The sequence below is a fragment of the Panthera tigris genome, chromosome A2, assembly GCF_018350195.1.
Source record: "Panthera tigris isolate Pti1 chromosome A2, P.tigris_Pti1_mat1.1, whole genome shotgun sequence".
NCBI classification, from domain to species: Eukaryota; Metazoa; Chordata; class Mammalia; order Carnivora; family Felidae; genus Panthera; species Panthera tigris.
Window position 1 is genome coordinate 134,336,128 of NC_056661.1, and position 19,616 is coordinate 134,355,743.

The 19,616-nt window shown below is 35.6% G+C and overlaps 1 protein-coding gene across 1 annotated transcript in view; it reads right to left on the minus strand.

Annotated features, from left to right (window-relative positions):
• The window catches only part of ASZ1 (ankyrin repeat, SAM and basic leucine zipper domain containing 1), a 56,959-nt gene extending 37,399 nt beyond the window's left edge, over positions 1 to 19,560 (minus strand). Inside the window, exons 1-4 of the mRNA XM_042970530.1 lie at positions 19,417 to 19,560; positions 18,916 to 19,015; positions 14,769 to 14,891; positions 11,833 to 11,944 (exon numbers count right to left, since the gene is read on the minus strand). Of these exons, the coding sequence (XP_042826464.1) occupies positions 11,833 to 11,944; positions 14,769 to 14,891; positions 18,916 to 19,015; positions 19,417 to 19,521 (440 nt within the window). The 5' untranslated portion in view covers positions 19,522 to 19,560. The remainder of the gene's footprint in view (positions 1 to 11,832; positions 11,945 to 14,768; positions 14,892 to 18,915; positions 19,016 to 19,416) is intronic.
• Between the last annotated feature and the right edge of the window lie 56 nt (positions 19,561 to 19,616).

Below are 19,616 nucleotides of genomic sequence, written 5' to 3' on the forward strand. Positions count from 1 at the left end.
GGGCTTACAAGCCTTCTTATGGGGCTAGAGACACAAAAAATGGAGTTCAGGGCTACCAACCAAGAGCTTCAAGAATTGTCTGGAAAAAAAGGAATAGCAGAAAATAAAAGGGACCTTGAAGAGAAGTGATATTCTGCTGGGCTTTTACCTTCAAGGCATATGAAAATTCCTAAGAAACATGAATTATGTGTGGGGAGGAGGGAGGAAGACCCTCAAACAGCTGCTAAGAGGCTGAAGAGGTAAGAAGGGCTTTTAGCATTCCATAAAACTGAGAAGAATAATAAAGTTTGTCTTCTTAAAGGGTGAGTGACTCAGGTAAAATCCCCACTTGGAGTTGAGATCACTGAAGGGTTGTAGGGGAAATAGATTAATCCTGAAACCCAACCTTGAACTATCATAATTCCTGATTGGATCAAGGTTCTAACTCCCAGTCAGAAGAAAATTAATTATTTTCTGGAAGTAAATAGGCGTATACAAAAGTTTATACATAATATCCAGCATTCAATCAAAAATTACTAGGTATTCTAAGGAGACAAACCACGTGACTAAAAGAGGAAGAGACAATTAAAAAGACCTCTAGATGTTATAAGAAACATACTTCAAAATAAGTGTGATTAATGTGCCCCAGAAAATAGAAGACAAAGAAAGAATTTAACTAGAGACCTGAATTTTTTTTTTTTCAACATTTTTTATTTATTTTTGGGACAGAGAGAGACAGAGCATGAACGGGGGAGGGGCAGAGAGAGAGGGAGACACAGAATCGGAAACAGGCTCCAGGCTCCGAGCCATCAGCCCAGAGCCTGACGCGGGGCTCGAACTCACGGACCGCGAGATCGTGACCTGGCTGAAGTCGGACGCTTAACCGACTGCGCCATCCAGGCGCCCCTAGAGACCTGAATTTTAGGGAAGATAAAAGGTAAGCAGAAATTATAGAACTTAAAAATAAGATGTACTGAAATTAAGAAGTTAATAAATGAGTTTAACAGCAGATTAACTGCAGCAGCAGCAGATTAGTAACCTGGAGGTTAGAAGGAGACCAGGAGAAAATACCCAGGGTGAAATATGGAGAGGAAGAAGGATGGAAATAAAGAAAGATTGTTAAGAGGCATATGTGATACGGGTGTAATGGTCTAAATTCCATTTGAAGAGAGAAGGAGAATGAGGCAAAAGCAACATCTGATGACATATTGGCTGAAAATTTTCCCAGACTCACAAAACAAATTAAACAGATTCAAGACGTTCTATAAACACTAAGCTGAACAAATTCAAAGAAAACTATACTTAGAAATTATAGCAAAGTTGCCTAAAACAAGAAACAAATGGAAAATCATAAAAACCATCAGAGAATAAAATACCCTCAAACATAATACCTTCCACAATAAGACTAACAGCTAGCTTTTCAATAGAAACAAAGGAGGCCAGGAAATAGCAAAATGATAGCTTTAAGTTACTAAAAGGAAATTAACTTCTAATCTAGAAGTCTATGCTCAATTAACTTTCAAAATTGAAGTGAAGTAAAAAAGTTTTCAAACAAAAACAGACTTTATCTCCAGCAACTACACAAAAGAAAGGTTTTTAGAAGAAAAATGATCCCTGATTGAAACATGAAAATGTGAGATGGAATTAAGAATACAAGAATGAATGTATGAGTCAATCTAACTAAGAGTCTATATAACAACAACATAATTGATAACAATAATAAAATGGTAATTATGTGCTGTGAGGTTTAAAATACATAGAGATTTAAAATATATGACAACATCATCAGAAAGGTAGGAGTGTATGGACAAACCAAGTTCAAATATTCTAAAGTTAAAGTTAAAATATTCCTGACATTGTCCAGGAATTGTCAAAGTACTGGTAAATAATGGACTCTTAGAAGTAAAAAGTACATGCTACAATCTCTAGAGTAGCCACTGAAAGAATAATAGAAGAATGAATAACTAGCAAGATAGGAAACTGAATAATAAAGCGATTAATCCAAAAACAGTCTTGGGGAAAAACAACACTAAATTAAACAGACATAGCAATATGTACCCTAAATACCAATGAACTAAATATTCCAATTACAAGGAAACTATTGTTAATCAGTCTGGATTTGAAAAACCTGTATATGTTGCTTACTTTATTATTTTTAAAATGTTTGTTTATTTTGAGAGAGAGCGAGAGAGTATACAAGCTGGGGAGGGTCAGACAGGGAGAGAGAGAATCCCAAGCAGGCTCCCAAGGGCTTGATAAGGGGCTCAACTTCACAAACTGTGAGATCATGACCTACACTGAAATCAAGAGTTGGATGTTCAACCAACTAGGCCACCCAGGCGCTCCAGCTGCTTACTTTAAACACAACCATATAGAAAAGCTGAAAGCAAAAGGACGGAAAAATATATACTATACAAACATAAAAGAAAGGTGATATAGCCATACTAACAGTAGACAAAGTGTACTATAATAAAGAACCACTACTAAACCGAGAGAGGAACACACTTCATAAGAATAAAAGGTCAATGCATCAGGAATACAGTGGCCTTAAAACATAAGGAAAAATTGGCCAATACGGAAATCACAGTAAATGACAGAACAAACAAGCAAAAAAAAAAAAAAAAATCAGCAGTCATTGAGAAGATCTGATGACAACAAATAAATGTCTAATTAATACACATGGACTATTATTCCCAACTATTGCCAAATTATTAGTGGCAGTGAACATGGAACATCTGCAAAAACTGGCCACATTCTGGGCCATAAAGAAAATCTCAACAAGGTGTAAAGATTTGAAATCATAGAGAGCTATGTTCTCTGACCACAGTGGAATAAATAACAAAAAGAAAACTAAGAGATGAAAAAAACTGTGATATATTCAAACACTGTACTATTTATCAGCAATACAAAGAAGCAAACTACTGATACGTAATACACGGATGTATCCCAAAATTATTATGTTGAGTGAAGAATTCAGATATTAAGAATATATAATGCATGATGCACTAAAGGAAACATTAACCAAGGTAGAAAAACTAACAGTGGTGGCCTCTATGGTTCAGAGAATCCTCCTGGAAGGAACCTAAGGGAACTTCCTAGGGTAATGGCAAAATGGTCTATATTTTGAAAGGGGTGTGAGCTACATGGGTATATTTATTTGTCATTCTCTAAACTGTACACATAAGTTCTCTGCGTTTCACATTATAAATTCTATCTCAATGAAAATGTACGATAAAATTATACATTTTTTACAGATATATGGATGATTATATGTAAGTACATGTGGATAATTCTATAAATGCAGTAAAACCTTGGATTGCGAGTAACTTGTTTCACGAGTGTTATGCAAGATGAGCAAACATTTCTAATAAATTTTAACTTGATAAATGAGTGTGATATCTTGTAGTATGAGCAGTACGTAAGGCCAAACATCCCATGATCACAAATGAGCCAAGGGTTCTCTCTCTCTCTCTCTCTCCCTCTCTCGCTGTGGGATTGTGGATGATTGTCTCCCATGCTCAGATGCTCTGTTTCAGGCTGCGGTATCTGGCAGAAATCAGTGATTTTTCAGAACATTGGAAGGTGTCCACAACAGGCACTAGTGTATTTTTTGTCACTTCAAAGAACCTATGGTTCTTTGGACAGTTCTTTGCTTTTCCATTTAAGAGTAAGCTTAGGAATGCTTTGCTTCTTCTAGGTCAGGCTGCCTGCAGATAGAGGCCCTTTCCTCTGCTTCCTTTTTTGCCAGTTACATTAAATACAGTATACAATAAGAGTTTATTAATATTGCACTGTAGCCAACATCTGTGCAAACATATACAATGGCCACCATGCAAAAAAGTTTCCAACGAGCCAATAGACAGCAGTGATTTTGTTAATGACAGTGAAAGTTGTCCTATACAATAACCCTCCTCTCTCTTGGCTTCCTCACATCAACCACAAAAGTTTTCAAAGGTAAGTGCAGATTAATTTATTTTTCTTCAATTTTGTATTACAGTACTGTAATCATTTAAAAAAAACTTTTTTAATGTTTATTTTTGAGAGAGAGAGAGAGAGAGAGAGAGAATGACAGCGTGCGCAGGGGAAGGGCAGACAGAGAGGGAGACACAGAATCCAAAGCAGGCTCCAGGCTCTGTCTGAGCTGTCACAGAGCCCGATGCGGAGCTCAAACTCACAAACCCACGAGATCATGACCTGAGCTGAAGTTGGATGCTTAACCAACTGAGCCACCGAAGTGCCCCATCATCATTTTTATATGAGTATTTTTGGGTTGTGGAACGAATCATCTGAGTTTCCATTATTTCTTATGGGGAAATTTCCTTTGATGTATACAAGCGCTTTGGGTTACAATCATGTTTCTGGAATGAATTATGCTTGTAAACCAAGGTTTTACTGTAGAAAGAATTATAAATAAATATATTATTTCTATATATATTTATATAAATACTTATATATTAATATAAAACCCAACTGGAACAGGAAAAATATATGCAAATTATAAGACTTGCTGTCTCCAAGGAAGAAAGAAGTGAAGTGAATATGACCCTGGGGAAGATGCACAAGGTCTTTAATTACACTGTATTATTCTGAACATATTTAAAGCAGTATTAGAATCATTAGGCAAAACATGGCTTTTCAAAGACTAAAAGAGGTATATCTTTGATATGCAGAAGTTTGGTATGTTTTTTCTTTATTCTTAATAAGTCTTATATAGGCTTTGATAAGTACCAATGGATATTAAAAATTAGTATCTTGGGGGGCGCCTGGGTGGCTTGGTCGGTTAAGCGTCCGACTTCGGTTCAGGTCATGATCTCAGGGTCCGTGAGTTCGAGCCCCGCGTCGGGCTCTGTGCTGACAGCTCAGAGCCTGGAGCCTGTTTCAGATTCTGTGTCTCCCTCTCTCTCTGCCCCTCCCCTGTTCATGCTCTGTCTCTCTCTGTCTCAAAAATAAATAAACGTTAAAAAAAAATTAAAAAAAAATTAGTATCTTGGTAAGATTAAGACCCAGTAAATTCTTGACTAAGTGAAGATCCTAATTATAATGTGCACAGTTGTACAGAGACATATAACAGGAGATATTAAACTTTCCCAACAAGAATGGATTCATTTCTATGTGTAGGTATTCATGAGGCTGTTGTAACACTTGAATGTGGGGAAAATTTTCAAAAAGAAATATAATTGTAGCAGTATGCTTCTAAATAATGAAAATACCATGTATATGTGTGTACAAGATGCATGATGGAGAGATAAATCATTTCTTTTTATCTAATGCTTCAATGCGTCAGCAACCCATCCTTCTATTAAACTATTAATATGTAGAAACTATTAAACTATTAATATGTAGAAAGTAACCTATTCTTGTGGGAAAACGCTGAAATAGAGTATATTTAAGAAAAAAAACTTCAATCATAATAGAAACCTTAAAATGTTATTTTTACACTGCTCACTTTTTCCAGGACTTCCAGTACCATTGGACAACCCTGAGTTCAAAAAATATAACCGGAGACAAAACTACTAAATAAGTAAGTAACAAACTGACCATATTTCATATGATGTATGACGCCATCAATTTCAGGAGACACAACCAATTTCAGAGATGTTAACTGATATGTGAAAAAATGTGTCAGAATACGTGAAATATGGTTGGTTTTTATTTCAAATTAATGATTTTGTGTGTGAAAATGTATACGGTGACCTAAACCTAATCAATACCAAAGTTCAAAGAGAGACATATGAAGAGGATAGATTATAATTTCTCTTTTAAAAAAATGTTTATTTATTTTGAGAGAGAAAGAGCACTCAAACAGGGAGACGCAGAGAGAAAGGGAGAGAGAGACAAAGAATCCTAAGCAGGCTTCACACTGCCACTGCAGAGCCCAATGCAGGGTTTGAACTCAGGAACCATGAGATCGTTACCTGAGCCGAAATCAAGAGTTGGATGCTTCACCGACTGAGCCACCAAGACACCCCCACAGATTATAATTTCTAATTACAAAGCATTTGAAAATATTATATTCACTACTTGGGTCATCTTTTTGAGGAGTGTTAGGCAAACTACAGCTTCACTTTAAAAAAAAAATCATTCTTTCAGCAGTTAGAAGAGAGTTAAAAGACTAACTGTTGAAGTCATAGCGTACCTGACTTTCCCATTTAGCCAACATCCTGTATCTTTTCTTTCTTGCTAAGCTACTCTCATTTACCCCTAACCCCACCATACTAATAATCCAGATATTCATCATATTGAAATACTTAAATTATCATCTTTAAATTTCAGTCAAAACAAAAGATAAGAATATACTTGCTCATTTATGCACGTTTTGTTAAAATGGTAAAAATGTTTAAGGAAAACAGTAAAATAAACTCATCAGTTTAATTTTATAAATCAATAAGAAATATGCATTTCAGAAATTGTGGCTCTTATAAAAGCACAGGAAATACTACCAATTTAAGTAAATGTGACATTTGGTAAGCACCTACTATGAAATGGCAGCATGTTAAGTATTTGCATATTCATTATCCTATTTCAATTCTCACAGCTGCCTTGCTAGCTAGTTAGGTATCACATCGACCAATCACAGAAGAAACTGAGACTTAAATGTTTCAAAAAGACTTAATGGTTATATTAGCTTAGACAAGTTGTTGAGATAGTATTTGGACCCAGACATTCAGCATCTAAGTCATGTTTCATGTTTTCTGTGGTATAAATGGATTAATGTATTACTTCACATATACTGTGAATTACTTCACAAACACAGTTATGTTTTGGAAATAAAAGAGACAAATGATCATTCTGTGACAAATCTATTAAAATCAATAAGAACTTGATAATATCACATGAAAGAACTGTGAAGGAATAAAAAACTATGTATGGTACTAGGGTAGTCAAGTGGCTCATAGGGAAATCCAGACTTTCCTACAGGAAAACAATGAAAAAACAATGAGATGTAGAAGAGTGTCCTCAATAAGGTAACCACCCATCCAAAATCATAGCTTATGAACAAAAGTACTCTTGTGGGCTTAATAACACAGGAAAGCATCATAGACTATTAATCTGGCACCTGAAGACACAATTTGAATGCACAGTGAGGGAAGAAGAAGATACTCCAAACTGAAGAATAACAAAAGGAAAAACATAAAGGTAGGAATGGCTGTGTATCTGAGGAATAATGTTGAAATAAAATGAAAAAGAAGTTAGATACTAGAGAGTAGTGAGAAATAATTAAGATGGGATCAAACTGCAGAGAATTTTGGCTTTTACTTAATAGACAAAAGGAAGTGTGTTCTATAGGTAACAGGAGACGAGACTGACTGAAGTACAGACATAGCGCCGTCAAAAATATCATTTAGGAGGCTATTAAAGTACCCCTTAAGGTAGAATTATAAATATCACAGTTGCAAAGAATTTAAGAGACATTATAACATTTTTGTAATGTATGTTTGTTTATTTATTTATTTAATTTATTTTGAGACTGTGTGCACGTGCTCATGCATAAAGACAGAGAGCAAGGGAGAGCGAGAATCCCAAGCAAGCTCCACACTGTCAGCACAGAGCCCCATGCAGGGCAATATCTCACTAACCATGAGATCAGGACATGAGCCCAACACTTAACTGACTGGGCTACTCAGAGGCCCCAATTTTAAGAGACATTATAAAGAACAAATTAGGGACAAATTATATACAAAAGTGAATGAAAAAGTTTGAGATAAATACCAATTTTCCTCATCACAAATTTATGTTCAAAACTCAAAATTAATTATTACTTTGAACATACAGTAAAAAGGAAATACAATTGTTATGCCCTGAAGAAAATACACTTAAGGTGACATGGTAAATCATCAGAACGGTCCACCCAATATTGCTGATTCCCCTGTGGCACAGTAAGATTATACTTCCTCACTCCCTTGAAGCTAGATATGACCATGTGATCACAATAAAATCGAAGAAATGCTATGGGTCTTTTCCAAGTGGAAGCTTTAGCAGCCACCACACCACTTACCACTGGCGCTAGACACCAATAAAACAAAGTCAAGTAAGAATTTGGAAGGTATTTGTTTGTTTTAAGGTCTTGGTTTCTATGCATGTGTTTTCAGAGGTTAGTGTCAAGGGCTTTTATCAACTAGCTTTTCTCACCTCTATCCTCTCCATTCTGTGCTTCCAAAAGGACTAACTAGACTTGCAGGTATATGAACAGCAACATTAATGCCATGCCCTAAATGCAAGGCAACACTAAGGTATTTGTCACTGTTTGCATACGTATAAAACTGCTAACAAAGCTGCTATGTGTGATAAAGAAAACACAGGTAAATAAAAAGATTCACAAAGGATATGCATAGGTGATTTATAAAAATCTACATGAAGGAAAAAATCACAAAATAACAATTTCAAGTACTGCTTTCTAAATAAGCTCTTTTAAAAAATTCTTTCTGAGACTATTATTGTGCCCTCAGTCTATATTTTCAGAGCAAAGATATGTTACATATTTACTTATGACTAAAAAACAAGTTAATCTTGTAATCCAGAATTAGACCTCAATCTACCAAACTGCTCCAGTGACATTTACAACTAAATTTATATTCTGAGAAAGAAAGTAAAATTTTTCCCAGAGTATTTTCTGTCTATTAACACAGGCAGTAACATTCAATAAGTTAACAATCCCACAATGATTACGTCAAAACCTTGGATATCAGTTAATGTGTACTGTCTTATCAACGGTAATAAAAACATCTATGAAAATTAAAATGCCACATGATTTTACAAAACCTTTATCTCATGTCTGAGCAATCTGAATATAATGAACTTCTCTGCCAGAAAAATTTCTCCCTTAATGTAAAAAAATACATATCCTTTTTTAATATAAGAAAATGTTTCAGAACACCTGAAGGAAAAAAACCCACACAATTCCTAAAAACTGAAATGTTAATTATATTTACTTTATAATTACTATTATTACTCTAACAAAAATTTCAACTCCAAATTTAAGGCTAGATTGAAGGTTTCAAATTTTATCATATATCCAATAATCTAATATAGACCTTTTAAACTTTAATAATTTATAATGTCACTGGTAACTACATTATCAGTATAAAAAGAAAAAAAAAGGAATATTAGTCCACGCTATGGCACAATTGCCGAATTCCAAGTAGTATGATTGCAGGCCACCTGTGCTTAGGGCTAAATGTGACTAAGCTGCATTAAAGTGTTTCAGCAAAACAAACAGCAACAAACACCAAATGTGATTTCCCAAAAAACAATTCAGTAGGTAAAAAAAAAAAAAGTAGATAGTCACAGGTATCGGAAGTAAATGGAAGTTACTTGTCTCTACTTAGCTCAGCTCGGATCTCAGGCTAGAAAAGTGAGCAGTGCTCAAAAGGCTGCAAACTTCAGATGCCTGGGGCAAAAGTTTATAGTAGAAAAATACACTAAATTATATGCTTAAAATGGTTAAAATGGCAAATTTTATGTTCTTACCACACATTTTACCATTATAAAATTTTTTCAAAGAAGCAAAACAAAGAAAAGATGGTTAGGGGTAGGAAGGAGAAGGATTGAAACTAAAATTCCTGATCTTCTAATAGGTTTTGATTTTTATCACTGCTAATGAATTATCTATAAAATTCCACCAAATCTTGGGGCGCCTGGGTGGCTCAGTCAGTTGAACGACTGACTTCGGCTCAAATCATGATCTTGCGGTCTGTAAGTTCAAGCCCGGCGCTGGGCTCTGTGCTGACAGCTTGGAGCCTGGAGCCTGCTTTGGATTCTGTGTCTCCCTCTCTCTCTGCCCCTCCCCCGCTCATGCTCTGTCTCTCTCTCTCTCTCTGTCAAAAATAAACAAACATTTAAAAAAATTTTTTTTAATTCCACCAAATCTTATTGCACTTCCCCTGTGTCCTGAGATTTTTTTCTTGTATGCTGTCACCACACTATCCCCATCTGTTCACTAATGCTATTCTTATAAAATCTGCAGCCTAAAAGCACTATTTCTCATGATTTATTCTTTTCAGCTCTATTAAGATCCTCATTTTATGCAAGAAAACACAATACAATTATTTCACTGTTTTATGATTTGAGCATGAAAATAAAAGCAATTGAAAAGTTTTTCAGGTATTTCTCATATTTGTTAATTAAATGCAGATTGTTCTTTTCTTCAACCATGCTGTATAACTCTCCATTTTAGTTGAGTACAGATCTATCCAAATTTTATATTCTTTCAGATTCAGTTTTGAAATTTCAGTTTTCAGTTTTGAAATTATGTGGCTGCCCTGTAGTTTTAGCTTGAGATGCGAATGTTATATTATTTTAATTCAAATGAAATATTTTTTTTCCCAAATATATCCTGTGTATCAAAAAAAAAATACCTTCTAGTTCTTCTGGAAGCAGCAAAGTCTAGAACCTATAACAATGGCTTGCTTGACCTTCCTTCAGTGTGTTTCAAGACAGTGAGTGACTGGGAGGGTAAAGGCTTTACTCTCTATAATACAGTGCAGAAGCAGTAAAAAATAAAATAAAATAAAAATTGAAGAGCACCAAGCCAAAAAAAACCCCAATTTCCCATTGAACCCAGAAAGGCAATTCTTATCAAAACCCACTTCTAAATGTAAAAATTAAAACTATAGAACCCATTGAGGCTTACTTTAGCTAGGTATCTTGGATATATTCCAAAGTACAGTCAAATTCAAAATTTATATCTAACTAGGGATTATACCATATATGACAGAATAAAAGTTCTTGTGAATCAATTTGCTAAAAATTTGCAGGTAGCTTCTTTCCAGATCTTTAAAAAATCTTTACTCATTAAATACTGATTATCCACTCTATAAGTCTGACTTTTCTCACACTAGTTTCTCAACCTTGGCACCAGGACACTTTGAGATGGATACTTCTTTGTTTTGAGAACAAATGTACTGTCCAATGTACTGTAGGATGTTTGGCAGCATCCTTGGCCTCTACCCAGTATGTCAGTGGTACACTCTACACCAGCAGAATCTCCCAGATGTGACAATCAAAAATGTTTCCAGATATTACCAAGTGTCCACTGGGAGACAAAACAGACACTTTCTGTCTAGGTGTCAAAGAAACTAAAGCAGGTAAACAAAAACTTCTATAATCAAGTAAAGTTACCTCTGTATATTAGGCACTAGATCACTATTATTTGAATTAATGAATTATGAATAATAATTCTATTCATGCTAGACATATTTCTGTTAGAAAGCCTACTTCCTACTCTATTAATTTTGAAGAATAAATAAAACAGAAAGAGATTTAACACGAAGACAAAGCCAGGTTAAGAAAGAAGTTAGTAACAGAAATTTTAAGCTTTCTGATTTATTTTTTAAATTACTGACATTTCAACAGATCCAAGATACAGTTACAGCTTGTTTTCTACACATCTGGGCACTGTTACCTATATGAAATAACATAATTGGAAAATTCTTAGGAAAATTAAAACATTTCAATGTATTATTTGAAATTTTTAATATTTGTGTAGAATTGGTTAGCAGGTAACTGTTATACAGAGAGAATACTAAAGGTTTAAATATTATAGCTTAACTGTTCCTTGGAGTATATGATTCATAGAAAATGATATAGTTCATTGTCTTCATTTCCTTCTTACTTCAAATTCTTAGAACATTCCTCTAAAAATTAAAATCTGAAAGACTACCTTCATGATATGCCCTTCCTGTGATAATCTTATACAGTTGGAACCATGACTGTATGACCTATTTTCATTCAACTAAATGGCCAAGTAAACACAAATTGTTCATGATTTTTAAAAAATCATGCTATCAAATGTTTAACAGGCTAATAATCAAATAAAAATATCCATAATTTTTGAATACGTATTAAGGCTCTTACCTACAAGCAACATTTGGATCAGCATTTCTTGAGAGCAGTAGTTCTACGCACTTCAAGATCTGTTCTTCTGAGCCACGTGCAGAACATGCAGTTATCAAAATAGTTTGCTTATCTGTAAAGAAAAGTGAGGACCCCCCCAACATCAAGAAGTATATCTAACAGACTTCTTTGACCATTCAAAAGATTCTAAATACTTACCATACTCTTAACATTTTATAACTTGTTTCCAAATCTCTTACTCTTAGCAGATAACTGTCTTCCTTCACCAAAAAATGACATCAGAGATGAACTGCCTTAATCTCCAAAATACATCTACAATTCATTTCTTAATTTCCATTCCCTATTCCCTTTTCTTCAAGAAAATAGGGAAGGGGTAATAACATGGACTCTATGTAGAGATGCTGTCTGGAGGTTTATAGTTTTTGGCTGACTAAAATTTGCCTTGCTGAACTTGCAGTTAAAAAACAGGAATTGATATTATCTGATTTCACTTCTTTATTTCTCATTCATTTGACATCTCAGTGAAATCTGGTTTTTATCCAGACCATCCTACTGAAAATGAACTAACTGCCATATCCTTTGGTTTCTTTTTGGTCATTTTCTACTTGATCTCTCTGAAATCACCTGTTTCCTAAAAATCTTCTCTTGGCCTGTATGCCACAAGCAGAGATCACAGTATATTAAAAAACAAAAACACTTTTCAGGTAAGAATAGGGGAATTCAAAATAGGCCATGACAGCTATGGTTTACATCAGTGGTTTAATATTGATCAGGCATAAAGATTCTAGTCTCAATTCTGCCACTGATAAACTGTCACTCCAGTGATGTCTTAACATCTCAGAAGACCTAATTTATAGATAGGAATCTTCCCTCCTTACCTGGTGGGACTACTGTTGAATATATAAAAGAATTTATGTAAACATGCTGTGAAAAATATAAAATACTACATTTTATAACTGTAAGGTATCCCTCTGATTACAAGAAGCAGAGAAAGAAAGCTTTTATTTCTTTCTTTTTAGTTTAAGTTTTTAAATTCCAGTTAATATACAGTGTAACATTAGTATCGGGTGTACAAGTTAGTGATTCAACACTTACATAAAACACCTGATGTTCATCACAACAAATGTCCTCATTAATTCCCATCACCTATTTAACTCATCCCTCCCCCCCACCCATCCACCTCTCCTCTGGGAACCATCAGTTTGTTCTCTGTAGGTAAGAAAACTATTAATTTTTTTGAGCAGAGTATTTTATACACTTTCATAAATCTCATTCCTAAGTACTGCTTTCATTGAGTGGTATTTTTTTAATTTTTATTAAAAATTTTTTTTTAAGTTTATTTATTTTGAGAGAGAGCAAGCATAAGCACGAGCAAGAGAGGGGTGGAGAGGGAGGGAGGGAGGGAGGGAGAGAGGGAGAGAGAGAGAGGGAGGGAGAGAGAGAGAGAGAGAGAGAGAGAGAGAATCCCAAGCAGAGCCCAATGTGGGGCTCGAACTCATGAACCAGGAGATCATGACCTGAGCTGAAACCAAGAGTCAGATGCTTAACCAACTGAACCACCCAGGTGCCCCTCATTGGGTGATATTTAAAAAAAAAATTTTTTTTTTACGTTTATTTTTGAGACAGAGAGAGACAGAGCATGAACAGGGGAGGGGCAGAGAGAGAGGGAGACACAGAATCGGAAGCAGGCTCCAGGCTCCAAGCCATCAGCCCAGAGCCCGACGCGGGGCTCGAACTCACGGACCGCGAGATCGTGACCTGAGCTGAAGTCGGATGCTCAACCAACTGAGCCACCCAGGCGCCCCAAGGGGTGATATTTTTAAATGACATAATAAAAAGAAAAACCTATCATAGCAGCAGATTAAAACTAATGATAAGATGGGAATTTGTACAAAATACATAGATAAGAAAACACCATAGAAATGGTTTTACAAATATCTAACACAGGTACAAAATTAATATGAAAATTAGTTCTAAAATGAAATTTATATCTGAATTATGAAATGAATTTAATTGCCTACTGGAATAATTCAATAAAATAATTTAACTGGATTTGCACATATGCTCATTTTTTCAAAAGCATTCAAAGTAGTACTGAGTAGAAATTATTTAACAATAAAACACATATGGATTTAATAAGTACCTCTCAAACAACCTTAAGTGATATAATTTAGAGTTGAGTTTTAAAATCTAAAGACTGATTTTCTTTATAAAAACATTTTTTTAAGTTTATTTATTTATTTTGAGACAGGGAGAGAGAGACAGCACAAGCAGGGGAGAGCAGAGAGAAAGAGAGACAATCCCAAGCAGGCTCCATGCCATCAGCACAAAGCCCGATGAGGGGCTTGAACACACCAACTGTGAGATCATGACCTGAGCAGAGATCAAGAGTCTAACGCTTAACTGCCTGTGCCACCCAGGCACCCCTAAAGACTGATTTTCAAGTAATTTTTGACAAAACTATCAGCTTTCTGATGTTTTCTTTCAATGCATTTTTCCTTTAAAAATAACTGAAACTCTCCAACACAGTTAGAGGTATGTAATGACATAACCAGTTATTAAGATAATACAAATGAAATCTACTACCGCTTTGGAAAGAGTTTTTCCAAAATATTTATGATTTTTAATTTGATTTTGTATTTTGATTACATAATAAAACTGATACGAAGGTTTGTTTTTCAAACTGCTTTAATTTTTTTCACTTCATGTAAGAGCTGCTTGGGAATCAAGAAAATCACAGTAAACATAATCAGTTAAGTTACCGCAACATCTCACCTTATTTTTTTTTCAAGGACAAAGGTTTATTTTAAAGTGAATATATAAAAACAGAACATGGAAAATGTACATCACCACCCCTAAAAAGACTATAATTAGGCTTCTACACAGATACATACACAGTAAATATTCACATATTTTAAATGTTTAAAACATCTTACCCTTATCAAAGCTTGCATTAGCACCTCTATCCAACAGGACTCGAACCAGCTCTACGTTAGAAACACTAGCAGCATACATAAGGGGAGTCCATCCATACTGAAAGCTGGAATCTACGCTAAGGCCTGTAAATATAAAAACAAACTTTTAACAGCCTCCCCACCAAAAGAAAAATCATTGCCACCTTCATATGCTTAAAGTATTGCTCATAGTGACATATATCATATACTTTATAACTAAAGGGAATTTCTTAGTAATAATGGTTTCAGAAAAAAATAGAAAATAGTTACACCTGGACTTTATCAGAAGAAATTACAAAATACAGACTGCATTGTGTGAGCCAGGGATTGACATCATTATATTTGTATTACAAAAACAACACAGGTATCACTGTTTAGAGTGGTACAGGAGGCAGGGAGACCAGTTATGAGGATAGATGTTTATGCAAAAGTCAGAGCAAGAGCAGTGGAGACAGAGAGAGAGGGATACAAAAGGACATTCCAAAAATTCCAAAATTCATTAGAATTTAAAGCTGCTTTAAGAAGTGATGGAAAAGCATTAAAAAATGACTCTCTGATTCTGCCTTTGAGAAATCAAACAAGTACTGAGCTAGAATAAAGAGAAGAAAAGATGAGGTATCAGGCCTGAGGAGTAATAAAAAGTTGAGTTTTTTTTTTTTTAAGTTTATTTATTTATTTTGAGAGAGAGAGGGCATGTGAGCAGGGCAGAGATAAAGAGAGAGAGAGAATCCCAAGCAGGCTACATGCTATCAACTCAAGGCTTAATCCCATGAACACTGAGATTATGACCTGAGCTGAAATCAAGAGCCGTATGCTCAACTGACTGAGCCATTCAGACACCCCAAGAAGAAGTTTTAAATAGCCACTATCCAAAACAGGACAGGAAGAGATAGATAATAACTGTTAAGAAAGGACAAGAGCCAGCAGACCTTAGAATTCTCAAATCATTAATGATACAAATCCCTGGAGTCCTTTGATTTTCTCCAACAGCACTGACTGGTTTGGTCATATAAAGAAGAAAAAAAAATGGTTCAACTGATCTAGGTTTGGATCTAGGACTGAAGAGGAGCACAGGAAATGTGACACGAAGACAAAGATACAATGAGGCAGTGAAGACAACCCAGTAAAGCCATTTCTATAATAAGGTCTTAAGTGGAAATCTCTCTCTTCAAACTAAGAAATATTTGCTAATATTAAGGAAAAAAAACCACTTTTTTCTGCTTCAAAGAAAGAAAACCTGTATGTGAAAAACACTGTAGGCCTCTCTGTAATGCCTTATAATTTACAGGTTTTATAGTCTCTGGCTATAAAGTGTTCCCTTTGCAAAGATGAAGGTCACATCACTTTCGTCTTCAACAAAGGAATGAAAACTTGTTGGGGGTGGGGAGGAGAATCTGACTTTTTTTTCTGTAGGAACACTAAGTTGCTGAAAGATTATATATGTCAAATTCCCAACTGCCTAACTTTAATTGATAAAAGGTGCATGATAATTCCTGGGAGAAAACAAAATAAAACCATCTTAGTACATACATACACTGCTAGCCTAACTAGTCTTCTCTAATCAATTTTCCTCTTCCAACTACTATAACTGAAAGCATATGAATGAGATGAGAAAAAAGATCATTTTATATTCTCATTCTTTCCTTGTTGACATTACTGCTCCACCTGTGACACCAAAGGTAAAAAGGAAAAGATGTGAAGAAGATAATAAATGTAGCATTTTAAAATAATTTTTTTTAACATGTATTCATTTTTGAGAGACAGAGAAAGACAGAGCATGAGCAGGGAAGGGGCAGAGAGAGGGAGACACAGAATCTGAAGCAGGCTCCAGGCTCCGAGCTGTCAGCACAGAGCCCAACACGGGGCTTGAACTCACAAATTGTGAGATCATGACCTGAGCCAAAGTTGGACGCTCAACCAACTGAGCCACCCAGGTGCCCCTAAATGTAGCACTTTAATATAAAAATTCTCCATCATCATTACCTTTTAATGCTCAAAAAAGTAAATTATTAAGCACTTATTATGTTCTAGGCATAATGTAAAATGGTAAGTTTAAAAGGATCGACATAGTACATGACTGTAGCTCAAAAACATTCAAAGTAACACCATCTGGTTTGGGGCTACACACACATTCAATAAAAATATAAAGATATGCATAGGAATGATAAATACCAACTACAGGAAAGTGGTATCTCCAGGAGTAAGGAGAGAAATTGCCATACCTTTTAGAATGTCTGAAATATTTTATAATTTAAAGATAACTGAACATATTAACAGAATAACAAAAACTGGAGACATCTTTGAACTGTTAGAAGTAGCTGACTCAAAGGGAATGCTCATTTTTTATTAAAATTTTCAACTGCTGCAGAAATATGTATCAAAAGTAAGAATAACTTTGAAAGGCAAAAACCTAAAAATATTTTATTTATTTTTTATTTTTATTTTTTTTCTAAAAATATTTTTAGAAGTGTGAAATAATGACATCTGGAAGGAAACTAGAAAACACTAAAAGAAGAGTTACCAGAGGAAGTAAGACTTCAGGAATGCTGGGGGTGAAAGTAGGAAGAAAGGTATCTTTCTACCTATACCTACATGTTACTGGCTTTTGAAAAATAATCTTTAAAATCTTTTTAATTAAAAACAAAATTAAAAAAAAAAATTTAACATTTATTTTTGAGAGAGACAGAGCATGGATTGGGGAGGGGCAAAGAGAGGAGATACAGAATCTGAAGCAGTCTCCAGGCTCTGAGCCATCAGCACAGAGCCTGATGCGGAGTTCAAACCCATGAACCATGAGATCATGACCTGAGCCGACACTGGATGCTCAACTGACTGAGCCACTCAGGCGCCCCTAAAAACAAATTTTAAAAAGCTCACTAAAAACTTTACCAGTAGGTCTTTTTAAGTCTTAATCCTTTAGGAGCCTCCACCTAAAAGGACTCACTGCACTTAGTCCCATTACAAAATGAAGCCCCAAGGCAACTCTCTTTTCTAAAGCAAATTTCTGCCTTTTCCATTCCCCTCAGCATTAGGCACGCTCCTGTCTATGTTCATATTAAGCATTAGGCCTGTTTCTATTACTCAAATTTTATACAGTTTCATTCTTCAATTACAAATTCAAGTTCTATTGTCCACAAAGTCACACAGCTTTTTTGTTACAACAGCTAATATTTATGTAATGTATGTATGTTCTAAGATCTTTATTTATGCATTCTTTCATTTTAATACCCCCCCCAAACCCTTTCATATTATGCAGCTCCATTTTAAAAAGGGGGACATTAAAGCTTAGGAAGGTTTGATAACTTGATCAAGATTACAGAGTCATCAAATGGCAGGGCTAGTAATCAAACCCAGAAATGCACTGTTTCCAAAATGATTCCCTTTTCACTAAACCATGCAATGTCACTAGCATATAAGAAAAACATTTTGCTATATAAAAGCTCACTTATCTATTTTGTGTGAACGTTTTGTACCTACAAGTAGATAGGAAATGCCTGTTACTCCTTCAGTAATTTCAATCATTATTATCAACAACTCACATTCCTATGTCAGATATTTCAAGAAAATAATAAAACTTAATGTGATCACAGAGAAACATTATGGGACCCTGGACAGAATTATGATGTTTTACATAGAGAAACGGATGCTCTGGAAGCTTAAATGACTTTCCCAAGGAACCACAATGAGTAGGCAATAAAGCTGGAACAGATACCCACATATTGTGATTCCTACCTCAGGCCCCATTATACACATACATGCCCAGCACAAAGGAAAAATATAACTAAATGTACATACCTAGAAAAAATCTGGAGAAACATATAGTAAATGCTGTGAAAAATGTGTAGGAACTACCGGGGTGGGGTAGGATTAGTCAGAACAGGGCTTCTTGAAGGATGTAGAATAACTGAAGGAAGCAAACGGGGGGGGGGGGGGGGGGTACATTCCAAATTTGAGGGTAGAGGAAGAAAATAAGGCAAAGAGAACTCAGAGTCAAGTAAGATATGCAGAACACTTGATACATTAACATTCATTGTGCTTCCACTGGAAAAGCAACTCAAACCTTTTAAAATAAGGAACTCTTGTGAAGGTAGGCAACTGTGTTAGATTGAAATTATCCCTTATCTCTCACCAGAATCTAGGAGCTCCTGGACCAATGAAATATCTCCTGTGGTCAATGCTTTCTTAAATGTTTCATTCTTTTCCTCAGGGAGTAATGGCCCTTTTAATTTCTAAAAAAGGAGAAAGTTAAAAAAAAATTGTTATACGTATTTTCATTTCCACTACATCAAGAAGAAATGTTTGGTTTCACATACATCTTCTTGGGGGTGGGGAATGCAACACACAACGTTCATAAAGAATTCATGACTAAAATTATCTTTCAAGTAAATGGGAAATGGGTAAGGCTATGGGTGCAAATCCAAGTGAAGAGCTACACTGACAGCCTAAAGAAGCACATCGGATGGAAAGAACAGTAGGGAAACGGGAAAACTGAGGGTTTGTTGGAAGTCCAAAAGCCTGTTATTTCCACTGGGGAAACACAGGCAAGGTAATAAGAGGTTTCACGAGGTAGGCCTTCAAGGGCCAGGGGAGGCTGATCCAGGTGCAGTCAAAACAAAGCCTCCTGGGCTACCTGAGCCGACCGGTCGAGATACCCAATCTCCCAGCCGTCATCCTCGCTCTCACTACTCTCGCCTCCACCGGCCACTGCCAGACCGCGCACAGTGCCAGCCGCCATGCCCGCCAGCCTCTCCGAACACGCACAGCTGTGTCCGCCCCCTCAGCGGGCGCCTGCGCACTGGGGGAACACGCAGGGTTGCGTGGGAAGGCGTG